This window comes from Microtus ochrogaster, chromosome 6 (assembly GCF_000317375.1).
Source record: "Microtus ochrogaster isolate Prairie Vole_2 chromosome 6, MicOch1.0, whole genome shotgun sequence".
NCBI lineage: Eukaryota > Metazoa > Chordata > Mammalia > Rodentia > Cricetidae > Microtus > Microtus ochrogaster.
This window is the reverse complement of record NC_022013.1, coordinates 66,377,896-66,395,864: the sequence shown is the minus strand read 5'-3', so window position 1 is coordinate 66,395,864 and position 17,969 is coordinate 66,377,896. Positions and strand designations below refer to the sequence as shown.

The following is a 17,969-nucleotide window of genomic DNA, read 5'->3' as shown; positions in this document are numbered from 1 at the left end:
TAAAGTCACTAGGTGGCCAGCCTCCCCCCACCCCCATCCTCACCAGTCCAGCAAAGATAACAGGCCACACAGTGCAGCAGGATTCCCAAGGGCTCTTGGCTTACAGGACACAGGGTGATTATCTAAAGGTCATAGCTTTTAGGGAGACGGACAAAGAGATACACAGAGCCAGAGAAACTCTGGATTGTGGCGTAAAAACAAGCCAAGGCAGGGGAAACAGACTGGAGGGAGGAGAGGATGCTTCAGGGGTCTCAGATGGCCCATGGTCTCCTTCTACCTTGACTTTCCATCTTCCAGCTTCTGGCTCCTTCAACAACGTCCCTGGCTCCTTCCCTGATACCTCTGCCAATTCCCCTGACCTTAATCAGTTCAAATCCACTTCCTCCCTTGAGCTCAGACAGATGCCAGCTCCTTCGTGGAGCTTCCCAGGTCCTTGTGACTATCCACATTCTGTAATAGTGACCCACACCTTTCTCAGGCCTCCATCCAGAAGGTCGGCCACGCCAAAGCCTTCCGAGGATGAGGAGCACGTAGCTTCATCTGCTGTCACCTCCACCAACCCTGTCAGCCCCCAGAGCCTTGACTCTGCTCTGTACAGGTCTGAGACACATTCATGTTTTTCTCCACAAACTCGTACCCTAGTGTTTCCTGGCTCCCAATTTTCAGGTTCTAATATCTTGTATCAGTTCTAATGTACCCATGACTTATGAATTTAGATGTAATTCTGTGTGGTTTATGCCTTCGAGGATCTTCACACTTCATGCTTAACTGGTGCCTGTTGACTCCCGACACCCCCTAGAAAGCCACACTGGACGTGGTGGTTACATTCTGAACAGAGCTGGAAGCTTCTAGTTACCGGGGCTATACCGTCAAGATTTGTCTATAAGCCACCTTCTATCTTGAAAAGGGGGAATATGTTTTAAGGATAAAAATTCAGGTATGAATTCTACAAAGAGGGGTTCAGTATGTGTACAGTGGGTACATTTACAGATGAATTAAGAAAACCAGAACAGGAGGTATTTTGAAGTGTCAAGGTCCAGAAGCCTGTGATCAAAGGCAAGGCTAGCTGAAGCCTCTACGGAGGCTCGGCCTTCTGTGGCACTGTGGAAAAGGAGGACATGCTGCCTCCTAACAACTGGAGTGGGGTGGCTTTCTATTTCCTATAACAGCACCACCATCCATCAACAGGAAGTCATTCACTGTTTCCCTTTGTTACTCTTGACAATGACTCCCCAGACTCAACCTTAGTCACTTCCGATTGACTCTTGGTTTCTCATTTACAGCCATGGTGTCTCTTGCACTTGCCCCTTACTGGCTGGTGCTCAAACAGTTAGTTCTCTCAGAAGCTCAAGGAACCGACAAATGGAATTGTCCTGCAGGAAATTCAACAGGCCTATTTGCTTCAAAGTACAGCTCACACTTCCTTAGCTTGCTTCTCATGAACGCAGGATTCTCAGCTGGCCAACAGGGAGAAGACAGTTCCTGTGAGGATGGACTTGTGATGTGAGGCTAGAGGCAGGATAAGGAGCTGGCCCCAGGACACAAGACAGCCTGTTTCCTTCTCAAGGTAGTCCCCTGACAGCAGCCTGGTCACATGGGGCCTCCAGCATCAGAGTCCTCTTAAATTATTCATATTGTTGTAAGTTCTTCACCTGGCAACATCACTACAGACTCTGGTGATGGGCAGGCCCTTCCCTTTTCATCACTGAATGGCCTGCGGGGTGCGCTCAGACTATAAGCACTCACAGAGCACCAAAGACTGAGCCCCATTCCCTCACTTCCTGACTGGCCCTGGATTACATACTCTACTGTTCTCATCTTGCCTGATGGATCTGCTGGCAGCTGTTGGCTCTACCTCATGTGCGCAGCAGCCCTATTGTTTTCACAATGGTCAGCGTTCCCACTCTGGGCCAGTCCAGTCTGGGTATAAGATATTCTCCATGAAGCCTTTTCTGGTACACTGTGGTGGATAAAATCCCTCTGAATCAGCAATGTAAGGGCCAGCACTCAGGGAACCTTTTATAAATCTGACAGACTAAGAGAATCTTCCACAGTTTCAAAATGGTGCCATGCCCAAATCCCTACGTTGCAGACTGAAGGTTGACACCCCTCACCTACAACACGGTGTGAGTGACTGGGCACCCAGGCTCTGGCCAGGTGGCTCCAATAGTCCAGGGGAGGCAGAAATGCCAGCCCTCCCTTTCCTCCCACACACTGCTTCCCTGTTTAGCAGCCTCCTATTTCATGAAATCACTGCCTTGGCAGCATGACTCAGCTCCTCCACCCTTCCTACACTGGAGACACCATGGTTCCTCACACAGGGCCCATCCCCACCTACTCTCCCAGCTGAAGGAGTGACATACTCTTCTATAACTGATTTCTGAAGCCAGGGCTTCTCAGGAGAAGCCAGCAATCAAATTTTTCCTCCCTCCCTCCCTTCCATCCTTTCTTTGGCTCTTCCTCCTGCAAAGAACAAGTCAGACAGCCATGTGTAGTAGCTTTTATTAGTCAGAAATAGTTCTAACTCTGGCACTTAAGTTATTGTGCTAGTTGGTTAGTTTTTGTTTTTCTCGGGACAGGGTTTCCTTGCATAGCCCTGGCTGTCCTGGAACTTGCTCTCTAGATCACTAGTTAGCTTTAATTGTCAGTTGGACATAACCTAGACTGGCCTGAGAAGAGAATCTCAATGAGGAATTAACTGGATTGGCTATGCTGGCAAGCCTGCGAGTAATTTTCTTAACAGAGTTAACTGAAGGGGGAAAGCCTACCCTGGGTGTGTCAGCACCATCTCAAGGGTTGGGTCCTACAGTGTGTGTGTGGAGGTAGCTGTTGACCTGACCAGCTAGGACAGAGGGACCCTCACCAGGTGCTTGGTAAGAGAACACTCTCACTGGGCTTGCCTCGTGAGCACCAATGAAAAGGATGGGTTTTAAAGGCCAGGTGGGACTTCAGGGAGAGCCCTGTGTCTTGGTGGATCCATTCTCCTTCCATTGTCTGGCACAAAGTAATAGAAACCATCATAGCAACACTGCTCTTCAAGAGCAAGGATGCTGCAGCTGTCGACAAGGTTCTCTGGATCACAATCTGGGGCCATGAAAAATGTCTTGCTGAGCAAAACTACAAAGCAGTGCAACTTCTGGTAGAACTCGCCCATTTAAATGCTCTGATCTACAAGCACTGGCTGCAAATTAGCTTCTGTAGCATAAGAGTGTTTCCTATCGTCCACATGATACTAGACACTTCCCCCAGGTTTGGAGACTCACTGGGCCAAGCAATGTTCTACAAGCCACTGATGCACTAGCCTTAGAGGGTATGTGCTCAGACGCACACTCCCAAATACACATAGGCACACATGTATGCACACAAGTAAACATACACTCTCACACGCTCACATGCTGTGGGGTGTGCGTGTTCTCCAACTGTAGAGCTCAATCACTGGGCACAGGAAGCCATGGCACAGAGTTGCTGGGAAATGTCCCATGGGATTGTTCCATGCACATTTCTCAAGAACTTCCCACGTTCTGACTCTGCAACCTTTCCCATCAGTTCAGACAAATATTGTTCAAAGAAGTATAGGCAAAAGAGAAGCAAACCAAAGTCCCCGAGGAGGTTCTGATGAACTTGGAAAAGGAGGGAATGTTTATGTAGGTAGGTATGGACAAGTCACAGTACGTAACATCGCGCCATGCGTAAGGTGCCAAATTTGACCCCACTGCAATCACCCCAATTAATCACTTACAAATGTCCTTTCTTTTTGGTCCACAAAGATCCGATTAAAGATTACCTAAGAATTACTTCAAATTGAAGAAAGGAACAGGCTAGAATTCAAATTCTGTATAACTGTAGAGTACACAAACCCAACCCTTTTTGAAGCTATACTGTAGTTATCGGATGCCTCTAGACGGAGTACGAACACCTAGGCACCAGGCTTTGTCAATCTCTCTTCTGAGAGTCAGGGTCTATGCTAGGAAGGAGAACCCCGCCCCCCATGGCAGCTCAGCTCAGCTCTTTAGTCTAAGGCTTTAGAGGGAAGGAACATTGTTGCTTGGGGATGGTGGCAATGGTGTAGTGGGGGCATGAGCAGTCTCCAGCATGGGGCTACATGCCAGGCACCCTTGAAACGCTGAATGTAATAAATGCTTACTGTCCACAATAGCCTCCAACAACTGGACTATGAGTCTCCTGATAGAACAGAGGAGGAGAGAGGGGCGTGGGGCAGTGAAGGAACTTGTGATGGGCTGAGGATGGATTTCAGGTGTTTCACAATTGTGACCTTTGATGCTGAGCTACATGGCTTTTGACGCCACAGCCTCTGGGCTTTATGGGACTGAATTGACTCCCCCGGAAAGGAGGCGCAATGGAGTCACTCCTTCAGTGTGATGTAACACAGTTCACGCTCATTTCTCATAAACAAGAGGACTTTTCTAACTCCAATAAACAGAGATGCTGTAGCAATGAGAGGTAGTGGAGCTTTCCATAGAAGGTAAAAAGGAAGCTGGAGGCCAGCAACAAATAAAAACTGCCTTCGTGCTAGCAATCTCGGAGTGAAATCAGGGTCAGAGTCTTTCTGATGACTATCGAACACTCCCCCGGTGCTCAGATAATGGGCTACATTCTCCTGAGCCAGCACGACATGCTAGTCAAAAACAGAAAAACCAGGGCTTTCAGTGATAATCAGCCTACAAATTCCCAGTTCTCTCCTCTCTTTTTCTCAGAATTGTTTTCAAAAGGTTTTGTTTCTGCACATTTATTTTCCCATGTGTATACAGATGTCCTGATCAGATTTTAATGTTCTCAGGTGGTAACCCACTTAGATACCAGAGCAGTTTAGCGTAATTTGGCAGCACAAGGCTAAAAGGAAGCAGGTCCTTCTCTGGAGTAATTCAACAACAACCTCTGCAAAGCAGATTAAGCAATTTACCTTGGGCTTAAACGCGATGACTTTCAGAACCATCTCAACAGTGAACACCCCCGTGAAGACCATGTTCAGAATGTCCATGGCATCGTTGAACATCTTGGACTGCTCGTAGTGCTGTGGATGAAGGCAGAGCTGTCAGCATTTCAGGACCTCACATCCTTGCCAAGTAGGTCCCCTGCCTTCTGCATCCTGGGGGCACTTCCCACTCTCCAGTATAGCATCTTCTCGGGATGCAATAACATGGAGGCAATAACATGCCCATTCTTTCAGTTCAAGGTAAGGGGGAGTCACCCTTTCTCTGTTGGGAATGACGCTCAGGTCCTTGACTAACACACTACAGATACCATCTAAATGTCTATGGATAAAGGTAGAATTGGATTACTGATAAATCATATACTATTTAGGTTTATGTCTTATTAAAGGTGGTATTACCCAGGCTTTACGCCTTCCCCTAGATCAACATCAGATCTTATCATTTCTAACTTTAAGAACGTGTGTGAAAATGTGTGTTTGACTATAGACCTGTCTTCTGCAAAGAACCAAGAGTTTGGTTTGCTTAAGTTCTTTAAGCCTGGGCAGAATCTGGTTGTAGAGTTTGGTTCATGCCCCCTGATCCAGTGTCCTATCTATCAGACAGTAACTGTTGAAGATTCACTGTCAGCACTGTTCTGCAATGTGACTTGGTCAGGGTCAGCAAGAAATTACTGTAATTCAGGTCAATATTAAAAAAAAAAACCTAAAAAATCTTGCACTATCACACTGGGAGCCCCCGAAGACAGAAATGTAACTTGGGTTTTCCTTTCTACACTGAAAGCCGCTGTGACAGGTGCAGACCAAAGTGTCAGACATGGGGCGAAGGGGCTGGAGAGTGGCTCAAAGGTTAAAGGCACTTGTTCTTACAGAGGGCTGGGCTCAGTTCCCAGCACCCACATGATGCTCACAATCATCCATAGTTCCAGTTTCAGGGGATTCAACCCCCTCTTCTGACTTCTGTGGGCACCAGGCACATACATGGTGCAATACATACATGGCAGCAAAACACTCATGTGAAATTCAATTTAAAAAACCTAACACTAATTTCAAGGCGCCAGACTTGACTAATTCAGCAGAATCTTTTGGCCTGAGGTGGGCATAGAAGACTTCCCACATCACTCATGCCATGGCCTGGGGTAAGATTCTCAGTGCCACCAGCTGGTAAGGACAGAAACCAGGACAGAGGCTGTGGCATCAGGGCTTTGGTACTCAGTCACTCTTGGGTCTCATGATCCACACTGATCGCCACACACAGGCTCCACGGAAGCACTACCCACAACTCTGTCACCCAGATAGACCCAAACATAAAAGTAGCCTCATGAGTCTACCACGAGAACAGTCAGGAAGAATGAAACTCTGACCACACTAGAGTCAACCCCCTTCTCAAGGGAGATGGTGCATGCTACCCTTGGGATCTGGGGTACAGGGCTGCGTGGCACACCGAGACTTGGTCCCCGCAGTGGCCTCCATTTTTACCTGCATGGCCAGGCAGAGCGTGTTGAGCATTATGAGGACGAACATCATGTATTCGAAGGGCGAGGAGTTCACCACATACCAGAACTTGTACTGGTAGGGATTTTTGGGGATGTATCTCCTTAAAGGGCGTGCTTTCAAGGCATATTCAACACACTGACGCTGCAAAGGTAGAAAAGGACAAACATGGGGGTTTCAGAGCTTCCAGGGAAGGAGCATACAATGGTCATCAGCCTAAAGAGCTCACTCTGGCCCTCAAGGAAATGACCACAAACAACGGCGAGTCTCTGGGAGGATCTAGACTTTGCCTTGTGGTAACTTCGGAAGCAGGTGGAGCAGCCACTGTGCTGGCTCAGATTTGCAGACACAGCTTCTCCTGAGCTCTGCAGTGTCTCTGACTAGAGGTCGGGGTGGGGGCTTGGACCAAGCCTTGTCAGGGTCTTTCCTGGCCAGCAGGTGGTGATGCAAAGTCTGCCTGTGTTGTCCCTCACAAGAGGAAGTCAGCTAATGACAGGCATGGAATCTTCCAGAAGCTCAGAGGCTGAGTTTACTTCCTGAGGCGGGATGCTCTCCAGATCCTCTACCAGATCCATAGACAATGCCTGTCTAGTCTTAATGGGGTGGGAATTTACCATGCTCACCTCAGCATCTCCAGAGAATGGTTAGAGTAATCTAAGGTTGGCTCTAAACACCCACTGGTCTTTTACTTGCTCTGGGACAGACACTAGTTCCTTTTTGGAGCAAGCTGAGAGGGATCCTCCAGTTGACCTCCCAGCTTGCTCCTGCCTCCACCCTTCCCTCCACCCCTTCCTCCACTGCCCTACCCCTCACCTTCAGCTCCATTCCAGACACAACGGGCTTCAGACAAGTTCTCTGTTTGGAATTAGTATTACTCTGACTAGGGACACCAGAGTGAAGCCTATATGAGACTTTAGGTTGCACACACATGTAACCTCTGCTCTGCATGGCTTACCTAGCCTCGTCTTCACCCATCTTCCATGGGTAAGCAAAGAAATGAGCCAAATTCTCCCAGTTTATCACTGGTAGGGGTTACAAGGACACTGTGACACAGCAAAGTTCTTCTATAAAACAAGACAGCATGCCCCTACACGTGGTTACAGCTGCCACCTCGGCAGGGATACCTCATATACCATGGCCACCCCTGCAGGAAGTCTGCACTGCCACATCATTCTTGCTCACCAAGTCACCATAAAAGACAGAAGACAGAGGAAAACCCTCGGAACCGACTTGCAAACTCATATGCTAATGGTTCAAAAGAACATGTGTGGGGTAACTCCTTCATGGCTTCATAAATAATCTCTACAGGAGCAGAGATGAGCCTAATGTCACTGAGCAGGTGCAGGCAGAGCAGGGCCGGAGCGCAGGCTCCTGAGTTCCTTGCTTTACCACACAGCCAGAGTCAAGGCTCCTACTTCTACCACTTCAGCCAAGACAGGGAGGAGACAACAACGCCAGCAAAGCCACGGTCCTCACACTTCCTACTGAATGACAGCATATTTTGACCGAAGACAACTGTGGTCCCCAGAAGACCTCTGGGAATATTCTGGCTCCCTATTGGAGGAAGAGGATGCCAGCGCATTGGGTAGGCAGAGGCCACTGCTCCTTGCTCTACAGCTGTGCCTTGGAAACACAGGTGAGAAGAATCAGCCCACAACAGCACAAAGGTGAAGAAAGTCTCAGCCAGCAGATACCAAAGAGCCTCTCTGTGGGGACTGTGTGAGTCTGAGTGGCTTCTGGCTCAGGGTCACAGTGCCATGCAAGAGTGGCAATACTATCCCATCACTGGTCAGTCACGGCCGTGGGCTGTGGCTTCAGTCCTCTCTGCCTCCTCACCACAAGCTTGGGGATTGGTTTCCCCAGTCACAGTCCCTTCTGTGTCTGGTGACTAACTCTGCAGACACTCAGCATGACTGCGGGTATGGTCTGAACAGGACCTGAGCTGGGGCGGACCCTCTCCTGTGTAGCAAAAGCCACGGAATGAGGAGGTGTTCTGCTCTTGCTTGAGGGGCAGAAACACGGACAGCGTGTGACTTTAACCTGATTTTTGTCGAGCTCACAGTTCTTATACTCCTTCTCCCCCTGCTCCTGGAAGGTGACGATGACAAAGCCCACGAAGATGTTCATCATGAAGAAGGCAACAATGATGATGTAGATGATGAAGAAGATGGAGATCTCCACACGGTAGTTGTAGACGGGACCAACATTCTCTCCGTTTGAGTCAATAGCTTTATACAGCAACCTGGAGAATAGGAAAACTGGGTGAGAACCTGCCGACCCCACAGTCCAAGAAGCCCAGCCCACTGCCCCACAAGAGGCTCCCAGAATTCCTCTGCACGGTTGTGGGGGATGGGACACCAAAGCCTCTGAACATAGCCTGGTCATGGGGGCATCTTAAGCCTTGGGCCCAGATAATCATCGTTCAGAGACTATCTGGAGAACTGAAAAATCAAACAGATTTTACAGTCAACAATGCAGCCTTCTATTAACAGATAAGAGAAAAAGAACATCACACCGCCATTTGGAAGGCACTGATAATTACGTGTGCACTGACAGACACCCAGTACCCAAACAGGATTTCTCAAGTTAAGGGGCAGTCAAGTATCAGACAGAACTCTTAAGAAGGACATTACCATAAACCTCCCCAACTTTCACCAACCGACTCTAATGCAGTCAGTCCTTCTCGACCCCGCCCCATGTGCACCTCCACGCTCTCTCTTTTTATCTCTACGTCTTTCTAGAAGGGCAGATGTTACTGCTATCCCCTTCCTATCAATGGCCAAGAAGCAGCCAAGTACCACAGTCACAGTCCTCAGGCACAGAGTCCCCAGCTAGGCTCAGGTACTTGTAGCTCCAAGCCCCAGGCTAGATCCCATCCCATCAGCTGTCCCGATAGTTCACTAGGGCACAGTGTCCCAAACCTGGCATCGCCGCAGTGCCTGGCTCTTACTCTACACCTTTTCTCCTAGATCAGCAAGTAAGCGAGTGCTACTCAGCTGTCCACTGAAGCTGAAGCTTCTGAGAATGTCAGTCACAGTCACCCGAGAGTCCTGGCAACCAGCAGGGACCAGCCTGGGCACTCCCCTCCTGAAGCTCCTGTGTGCATGGCACATCTGAAGGGAGCCAACAGAGTGCCAGAGACCCCCTCTGCCTTTTATTGTCTTCCTTCTTTATGTTCTGGTATACTAGTCCAGACCCCAGCCATTCATCTTTATGTTCTGGTATACTAGTCCAGACCCCAGCCATTCATCTTTATGTTCTGGTATACTAGTCCAGACCCCAGCCATTCATCTGGACCCTATTCCATACTAGGTATGATTATGTGACATTTCTATTAACTCTAGGCTCTGAGGGAGGAACAGTGCCATGGTCATGTGATTTCCTCCACGTTGTCCAATGCAGCATGTTGCATGGAGTTGATATTAAGGCATAATTTAAGAATGAGTGTTTTAAGCACCCTCATGAAAGAAACGGCATGGTGGTCTGCTCCATGCCTGGCACACCTTAGTGTTCATGACGGATCACAATGAGTGACAGAATGACAGTTTGGATGCTGTCAGATACTCTCGAAGAACACCAGAAGGGCACTTGCCAACAGCAGTTTATACAGCAAATACCTCTCAGGACTTCCTTAACCACACCCAGAGATGCTGCCCCAGGCCTTCGCGACTGAAGCCAGAAGTAAGATGCAGACGTTTAACGCCTGCCTGTTCAGATGGAGGAGCCACGATGAGCAAGAAATGATGCATGGTTGCCCAAAGCTAGTCACTGGTAAGCTTGCTAGCGGTGAAGAGCAAAAGTAGAACCCCTCTTTTGGAAAGATGACAGCCCAGAGTCCCCAAGGAGCAGGTAGAGGCCTCATGTGGAGACTGGATATTGTTTGTACTCACGCAGGCCAGCCCTCGAAGGTCGACACGGTGAAGAGTGCCATCATGGCCGAAAGGACATTATCAAAATTGAAATCACTGTTCTGCCAGACCCTCTCACGGACCACGGGGCTGTCGACATCCCCATCCTTATAAAGAATGAAAAGCCCCCTAGAGAAGAAAGGAGTTGGAGTGGCCTTAGCTTCACATGTGACAGCATTGGGTCAGAACATTGTATGCAGCCTCAGCCAGGCCACACACCCGAGCACAGCCCAGATGGAGTTTCTCTTTTGCTCCTCCATGTTTGGTCTGCTCTACACTTCAGGTAACTCGCCGGTAACAACTAGGGGAAAGTGCACTCTCTGGGGCAGGAGTGCCTGGAGATCCAGGGTGCCCCTGTTAGCAGTTAGACATGACCCAACAGTCAATGCTTCTCACAGAAGAGAGTCTAGAAATACTGTACATGAACCAATCCTTTGAGAAGCAAGCCAATGTATACGCTTATACACATTTTAGTTTCAACAAATCTCATCCCTCTCATACCATTGATATCCTCAATCTTCTTTCCAAAAGAATTCTGTAATCAACGTCACACACCACTTCTTACAGAACTGTGCTTGTGGAAGGAAGCTGCAAGGTAAAGCCTACTGCTATTACTTCACAGTGACAGGCAGCTGGGGGAGGGGCCCACAACAGGACACCATGGCTGCATTGATCAGCTTGGTGAGGGGGCAGTGCTCTGCATCCCTCAGTCCAGGCCAACAGCATCTCTGGAGCCATATGTTGTCATAGGAAAATTATATCTGATGCCCCATGGTCACATCAATTGTTCAAGGAAACCCGAACCAATGCATATAGGGACACAGATTTTCTGTAGTCTTAAGCTCTGGGAGGTGTATGCATGGACTGAGAATATTCTGTATTTACTGAACATCTTAGAGTATAAGGTGTGAACATTTCTTGCTGTTTCTCCATTGCTGGCCATTGTGAACAGAAATATGTCCAAAATATGGGCAACAGGAATAGGAGCAAAGATGTCTTCCAAGCCTTGTAGAACAGGGTAGCCCACTCCTGAACACTGGGAACCGAGCTGCAAGTCTGGCTTGGGAGAACACCATCCAAAGTCCACTCAGATAGCAGGGAAGACACTGGTGACCCCTGGTCACTGCTATTTCAGGATTTCTTCCCCCAGTTTATAAGATCTATACTGAACAGCTAGAGCCATCTACTCATTTTGTGGGGTGATAAAAATGTTTTAAACCTTAAGAGAGGTGCTGGCTCTCAAACGTGACTATACTGTAATTTCATGTCACTTGAATTGCGCCAGGACTTGGGAACAGAAACAAAGTAAAAGATCACCATCCTGGCAGGCATGAGCAGAGTAGGCAGGCCTCTCGTTCCTGGACCCAAACCCCTGAAGTGCTAACGTGAGTGACTCTATTTCTTCCTCCAGCTTCCCCAGCCTGCCCTCGGGATACCCACCTGCATTCTTCTGGGTTACTTTTGGCCTCGTCTGTGCAACGGTAGAATTTCCCCTAAATACAAAGCAGACGGAGAGTCAACGGAGGGCTCTTCTTATAGAAACCAATCCCAGCCCCAGGTGAAGGGTTCCCCTACCTTGAACAACTGGACCCCAATGCATGCAAACATGAACTGGAGCAAGGTGGTGACAATCATGATGTTGCCGATGGTTCTGATGGCCACAAAGACACACTGGACAACGTGCTGGGGAGAGAGAACAAAGAGAGTACGGAAGGCTGCTACCCCTCCTTCCTGTTTTAGTCATAAGTCAACGTCAGGCGGCTTCTACGCTTGGGTGCCTCCCGATATCAGTATCTAACTGTTCCAACCATATGCCTGGCTTTCCTGGCTGCCCACTGATGAGTATTGTCAATACAATGTGTGCTTTTATTTTTATTACATTTAGTGATTATATGTATGTACATGCATGTGTGTATGTGGAAGACAACAGGTATGAGCTGGTTCTCTCCTTGTTCAGTTCCAGGAACTGAACTCAGTCATCAGGCTTGGTGCCTTAACCCACTGAGCCAATGCCTGGTCCAAGCACACTTTTTATGTGCCTTTTCTTGGGTTTCCTCCAAAGAAGTTGGTTTAACTGAAAGAAACACCACCTGCACGTAGGTACACAAGACGCCTATCCCCGAAAGACCTCACAGAGGCGTCAACCGTTTAGCCTACTGTATAACCCATAGGAGAATGATGTACAACTTAAAATAAACATGGAGAGATGCTATTGATAAAGGAGTAACAATTATTGTAATTGCAATGACCAATATCTCCCATTAATAAAATGAAAATAATTTTGCTGTGTGGATGTATGTGGATCCATGTCCCCATGTGCATGCCTGATCATGGAAGACAGTAGAAAAGGACAGTGCATGTCCTGCTGTATCAGCCTCCACTTTATATTCTTGAGACAGGGTCTTTCATGGAACTCAGAGCTACGACAGCCACCAGGAAGCCCCTTGCTGTCTCAGCCACTGCACACGCAGCACTGGGGTGACAAGAGCGTGAGGGCATGCATGGCTTTTTAATAGATCTGGGGATCTGAACTCAGGTCCTAGTGCCTGTGCAGCAAGTGCTCCTACCGGCTGAGCCAGATTTTGTTTTCACAATGACAGCACTAGGCAGAGGCAGCTTTTTTGGTGGAAAGGCCCCACTTTGAGCCTCAGCTCATCATCTCCAGACTAGAACAGTTAGTAACTGCAGGCATCCCCAACCCACGCTAGCCTCACTCAAGAGAGGGGTCAATACCTTAAGTCCTTTTGCTCTGTTGATTGCTCTGAGGGGCCTCAAGACCCTCAGGACCCTGAGAATCTTCACAACGGAGATGGCGCTGGATCTGAGGGAGGACAGAGGTAAAGGTAAGAAAGCAAACGGCACGTGGCAGGGCAGGATGGGAGCCTGGACATCAGTGACATCATGTGGCCATCTCTTTAATGACATTACATAACCATGTGGAGTTGAGCTGGTCTCTCTTCAGGACTTCAGTCAGTTCTGCTCCTTTCTGCCACCAAGAGGCCTCCTGCCTCCTGCTCCTGAGGGAGCTCAGGGGCCCCGACAGTGGCCCCACATCAGGCACACAGCTTGTCTTCACAGAGGCATTTAGGAACTGACCTCATTATTTTGATGTAAACACAAGTCTCTTGACATTTAGATTTCAGTGTTTAAGTTTGGGGACCTATGCTAGGGCATTAAATCTGGTAGGAGAGATGGGCAGCACCCCTTAAGCAGCGCAAATCTTGGGGTCGGGGGTAAACGGTGTTCTCCTCTAAGGAAGGGAAGGAGGGCATGACCTTAGGGGCAGCTGGGAAGGCCTCACAGTGAGGTTGCATCAGGTGGCAGGAAGAGCCTCATCAGTTGTATGGGAACAGGTAGTGGTGAGGCCCAGACAGTCTGTTAGCATGAGAGGAACAACAGGTAGTGGTGAGGCCCAGACAGCTTGAGAGTTAGCATGAGGGGAGCAGGTAGTGGTGAGGCCCAGACAGCCTGAGAGTTGGCATGAGAGGAACAACAGGTCGTGGTGAGGCCCAGACAGCCTGAGAGTTGGCATGAGAGGAACAACAGGTCGCGGTGAGGCCCAGACAGCCTGAGAGTTGGCATGAGAGGAACAACAGGTCGTGGTGAGGCCCAGATAGCCTGAGAGTTAGCATGAGGGCTTTGATCTGTTGCGGGCTGTTTGAGTTAATCAGTTGGGTGTGGCTGCAGCACCGGCTAGGGAGGAAGTGTGCAAGAGGAAAAGCTGGGAAGAGCAGGGACAGCTTGAGTGTTGGTGAGAACTGTGAAAGGATTAGATGTAAGGTTCAGCTGGGAAATGAACCCAGAACTTCTTCCCCAGGCAGCAGCTGCAGCGACAACAAGGATGACCATTCTAGGCCGGAATCCTTGGTTCTTGTTAGGGCCAAAGTGGGCCTCAAAATAGCAGTGCTGCTGACAATGTCCTCACTGACAGCCTGGGCTCAGCTCACGCTGTACGCTGACCGGCTAAGCAGAAGGAAACTTAAGTTAACTAAACTTAGGTTAACTTAGGAAACATAACCTAAACTTAGCATTCCTCAAAAGTTGGGTTTCTATTTGTCAAGAAAAGCCATTACTTCCTTTATCTGCCCCAATGGTCAACTACCTCGTGCAGAGGGTTCCTGGTTAACCCAAACAGCCTGCAGCAGACCAAGCCCCACCAGCTAATTCTCAGGCCGTTCTGGCTGACACCCCTTCTCCTGCCACTACCTATTCTCAGAAAACTGACAAGACTGGCTCTTCCTTCTAGTCACTGTTCTCTGCCCTACCCCAGAGGCAGCCCAGCTATCGATGCTCAAATAAACCGTCCTTCTTCCCACAGAGTGGTCTAGATCAGAGCTTTCACTGTGCCTTGCTCATAGTCCTCTCCAGTTCCCTTTAGCTATGGGACTTATTATGTGCATGTGTGCTCACACTGGGGTACTAGCAAGCAGGGCCAGAGCAGAGATTGCTCACAGGCCAGCAGGAGGCTTAAGTGAGGTCACAGAAGCTGCAACCATGGTTGATGGCCCCCGGGACTGCATAGGGTAAAAAGGCAGCGCTCAGCCCCACCAGAAACTCTTAGCTGCCCCCAAAGGTTATCACAGCTATGTATCCTGCAAACACAGGAAGCGGAAGGGGTCCCAAGAGCTCGCCAAGGCCAAGTTCTTCTTGCACTGAAAGAAAACTGCCACCCAGAGAGGAGACCCCGAGTTTCGGACCAGGCCTGAGGAGAACCCAGTTTGCTCTCTCCTAGTCCAGGTGTTTTTCATCTGCTGATGCAAGCCAGTTTCACAGAAACAATAAACTCAACCTAGCAGTAGGTACAAGACAAATGGACACAGAAAGAGACAGAAGTAAAAAAGCAGGAATGGCCCCAGCGCTTTCTGACGAGGGGCAAGGTAAGCCATCCTGGCTGGAGTCATCAGATGGCACCCAGCTTGAATGAATTAGGTTCAATTCCTTCTGAATACTTACTGAATCCCAAATGACACCAGAGACACTCCAACCACCAGCATGTCCAGCAGATTGAAATAGTTCCTGCAGAAAGCCCCTTTATGTAAGAAAGCTCCGAAAGTTGTCATCTGTAAACAGAATCATGCACCATTTACTTCCTCCTCCTCCCCTCCAGGGTCCAAATCGATTAAACAAAAAAAACCTGGGCTCTTCACAAAATCTTAACAGGAGCACAACTCTGTTAATGACTGCCCACAAGGAAGACAAACACAACAGGACTGAGTGACTGTCAGACCTACTTCAAAGTAGGTTACAAAAGAATGGAAAGGGGTAGCCGTCCAGTGAGAGAATTCAAGTAAGAATACAGCTCTGGCACGTGCAAAGAGCCTGCCTAGGACAGACTGCATGTGGTTATGAGAATGCCAAGCTGAGTTTACCTATCCAGGGCTGGCCTAGCCTCTTTAAGGTCATGGAGCACATATTGTCTTCATTAAACCCCCTCAGCGGGAGCTGGAGGCAGCACCGGGCTCCTGGGGTCCTGGGGTCCTTTCCCCCTTAACTTAGTTGTTCCAGTTGTAATGATTTTCCAGTCCCCCGTCTCTCCCAAGACGAGAGACTCGGTAATATCAGGTGTAGCAAGGAGGTGGCTGGATGATGCTACAACTAAGTGCCAGGTTCGTTTGCACGTTAAGCAGTGAACAAACAGAGTGGGCGCTCTGGTGTGGTTTCTGCTGGCAGCAGGGAGACCTCAAAGGGCAAGTTCTCCAGGTGGGAAGATACAGTGTTAACCAGGATTTTATCTGGCCCAAAGCCCATGACTGAGTGCTCATCTGACAACTCAGAAAGGCAGATGGTAAACAGAACCTCAGGTCGCCTGTGGAATAAGGTTTCTTCGTTCAGCTTAAGGGACAGGCAGCAAAAGGCAAAAACAAGGACCTGGGGTGGAGTCCTGTGTTCTTTGCACCACAGACCTTACCGCAGGGCTGTGAGCCTTGGCCACTGCTCCGCCACGATGAAGGGAGGACTAAACCTGAAAATACTGGCTTACCTTCAGGTAAGAAAACTCCAAGTTCTCTAAGATTTGAAACAGAACTGAACATATTTGGGTGGGTGGTTCTGAACTCATCATCAGTGACACAGGGGATGCTCCCTGCCCACCTTAATAGAGGTTTCCTCAGCAGAAGATTTTGTGAGGAGCCCGCATCCCCAGTCCCCCAACATAAAGTACATTTTTTTTAAAGGTGCACACACAGAAACTTCCAAATACTTTAAAGACAACTATGTTAAAAAATGCTTCATTTCTCAGCTTCTTCCCACGAGGAGTTGGCTGTAACAATCGAATCAGAAAGCCCAACTCCTGGAGGCTCTTAGCTGTGCCTCCAGACCTCTGATCATCTAGGAAGGAACTTCCCCCTGGAGTGCTCACAGTCGGGACAGAGGACACACGATGATGTCACCTGTTAGGGCATGCATGGGCAGTACATTCAGATACACTGCTGGTTTGTGCAGATGTAAGCCCATCCCACTGCAACAGATACAGGACATCTCCACACAAGTAGACCCAACTTATCTTGCAAGACCTGTTGCAAGCAAATAGTGTGCTCCTATTCAAGAACACAGGGACCACACTGCAGTCCCAGGAGCAAGGAGACTCCTGCCATAGCATGAGTGTGTTTCCTCTTACCTGATGTCAGGAAGAGGAAAGGGAAGCTCACATAGAGTCCTATGTTCGTTAGTAGTGAACAAATTTCAGAGGACTTTTTTTTAAAGGAACAAAAATATAATTCCAACTAGAAATGAGAAGCCAAAGTAGCTCCTGCATGCACTCAAAGCTAAAAGAAAAACTGCAAAAACACATTGGTATGGTCACAGGAAAAATATCCTGTAGTTAAAAAAAAAGTTGAGCTTCACCACAGAAGAGCAAAAAAAAAGTTGAAAGCACTTCACGCATCTCTCCTGTGCCTTCCACAGGAGCGGGCCGCATCACACAGCTGCCTGGCCCGTTACCTTCAAAATGATCTCAAATGCAAAAGTACCAGTGAAGACATAGTCTGCATAGCCTAGCACCTGGAAGGGAAGCGAAGAATGTGACCGTTACTGCGGTGGCTGCATTAGCAGAGGGGGTCAAGGGAAATGCGTTACCTTTAACAGGATTTCAACCGTAAAGATGGCTGTGAAAGCATAGTCAAAGTAACCCAGAATCTGCAAGGCACAACACGTGGCAATCAGAACAAGGCACCCCGGTAAGCTGCGGCAGATCACTGCCCATGGGCAGAACCCCCCACTTGTGGCCAGAGACCCTTCTCCCAGGTAGGACCATCCTCAGGAGGGCTGAGACACACGAAGGGCCCACCTCACCCATGCAGGGCTCCTCTTTGTGACCACCAGGGAATGCTGGGGCCTCCCTTCCTTTACCTGCTCAGGCCGACTGGCTTCTCCTATCCTGGCCCACAGGGGCCGGTTTCTCAAAGTCCTGTGTTCATAGCCTTCCCTCTGGGTGAACTACTAGTGCTAGCAGCCCCTGGTAATTGAGAATCCTACACCTGTCTGTGAGCTGTGAATGTGGCTGAGTGAAAGAGGCTTCCATCTAGCTGTGCTCCAGATTAGTGGAGACAGGCTGGTGCGGCTGAGGGTGCAGCCTAGTGTGAGATACTCTTGCTACCTGAGAGTGAGGCCTGGGATCCGTT

At 48.9% G+C, this 17,969-nt stretch overlaps 1 protein-coding gene across 4 annotated transcripts in view; it reads right to left on the bottom strand.

The window, feature by feature from the left end:
- Cacna1d (calcium voltage-gated channel subunit alpha1 D) overlaps positions 1-17,969 on the bottom strand; it is a 307,540-nt gene that overhangs the window by 51,812 nt on the left and 237,759 nt on the right. For all 4 annotated transcript variants that reach the window (XM_026779996.1, XM_026779998.1, XM_026779995.1 and 1 more), the window contains 9 exons: positions 17,425-17,484; positions 15,304-15,410; positions 13,084-13,171; positions 11,926-12,033; positions 11,791-11,843; positions 10,333-10,479; positions 8,483-8,684; positions 6,428-6,586; positions 4,922-5,032 (listed from right to left, as the gene is read on the bottom strand). In XM_026779996.1, coding sequence (XP_026635797.1) covers positions 4,922-5,032; positions 6,428-6,586; positions 8,483-8,684; positions 10,333-10,479; positions 11,791-11,843; positions 11,926-12,033; positions 13,084-13,171; positions 15,304-15,410; positions 17,425-17,484 — 1,035 coding nt within the window. The remainder of the gene's footprint in view (positions 1-4,921; positions 5,033-6,427; positions 6,587-8,482; positions 8,685-10,332; positions 10,480-11,790; positions 11,844-11,925; positions 12,034-13,083; positions 13,172-15,303; positions 15,411-17,424; positions 17,485-17,969) is intronic.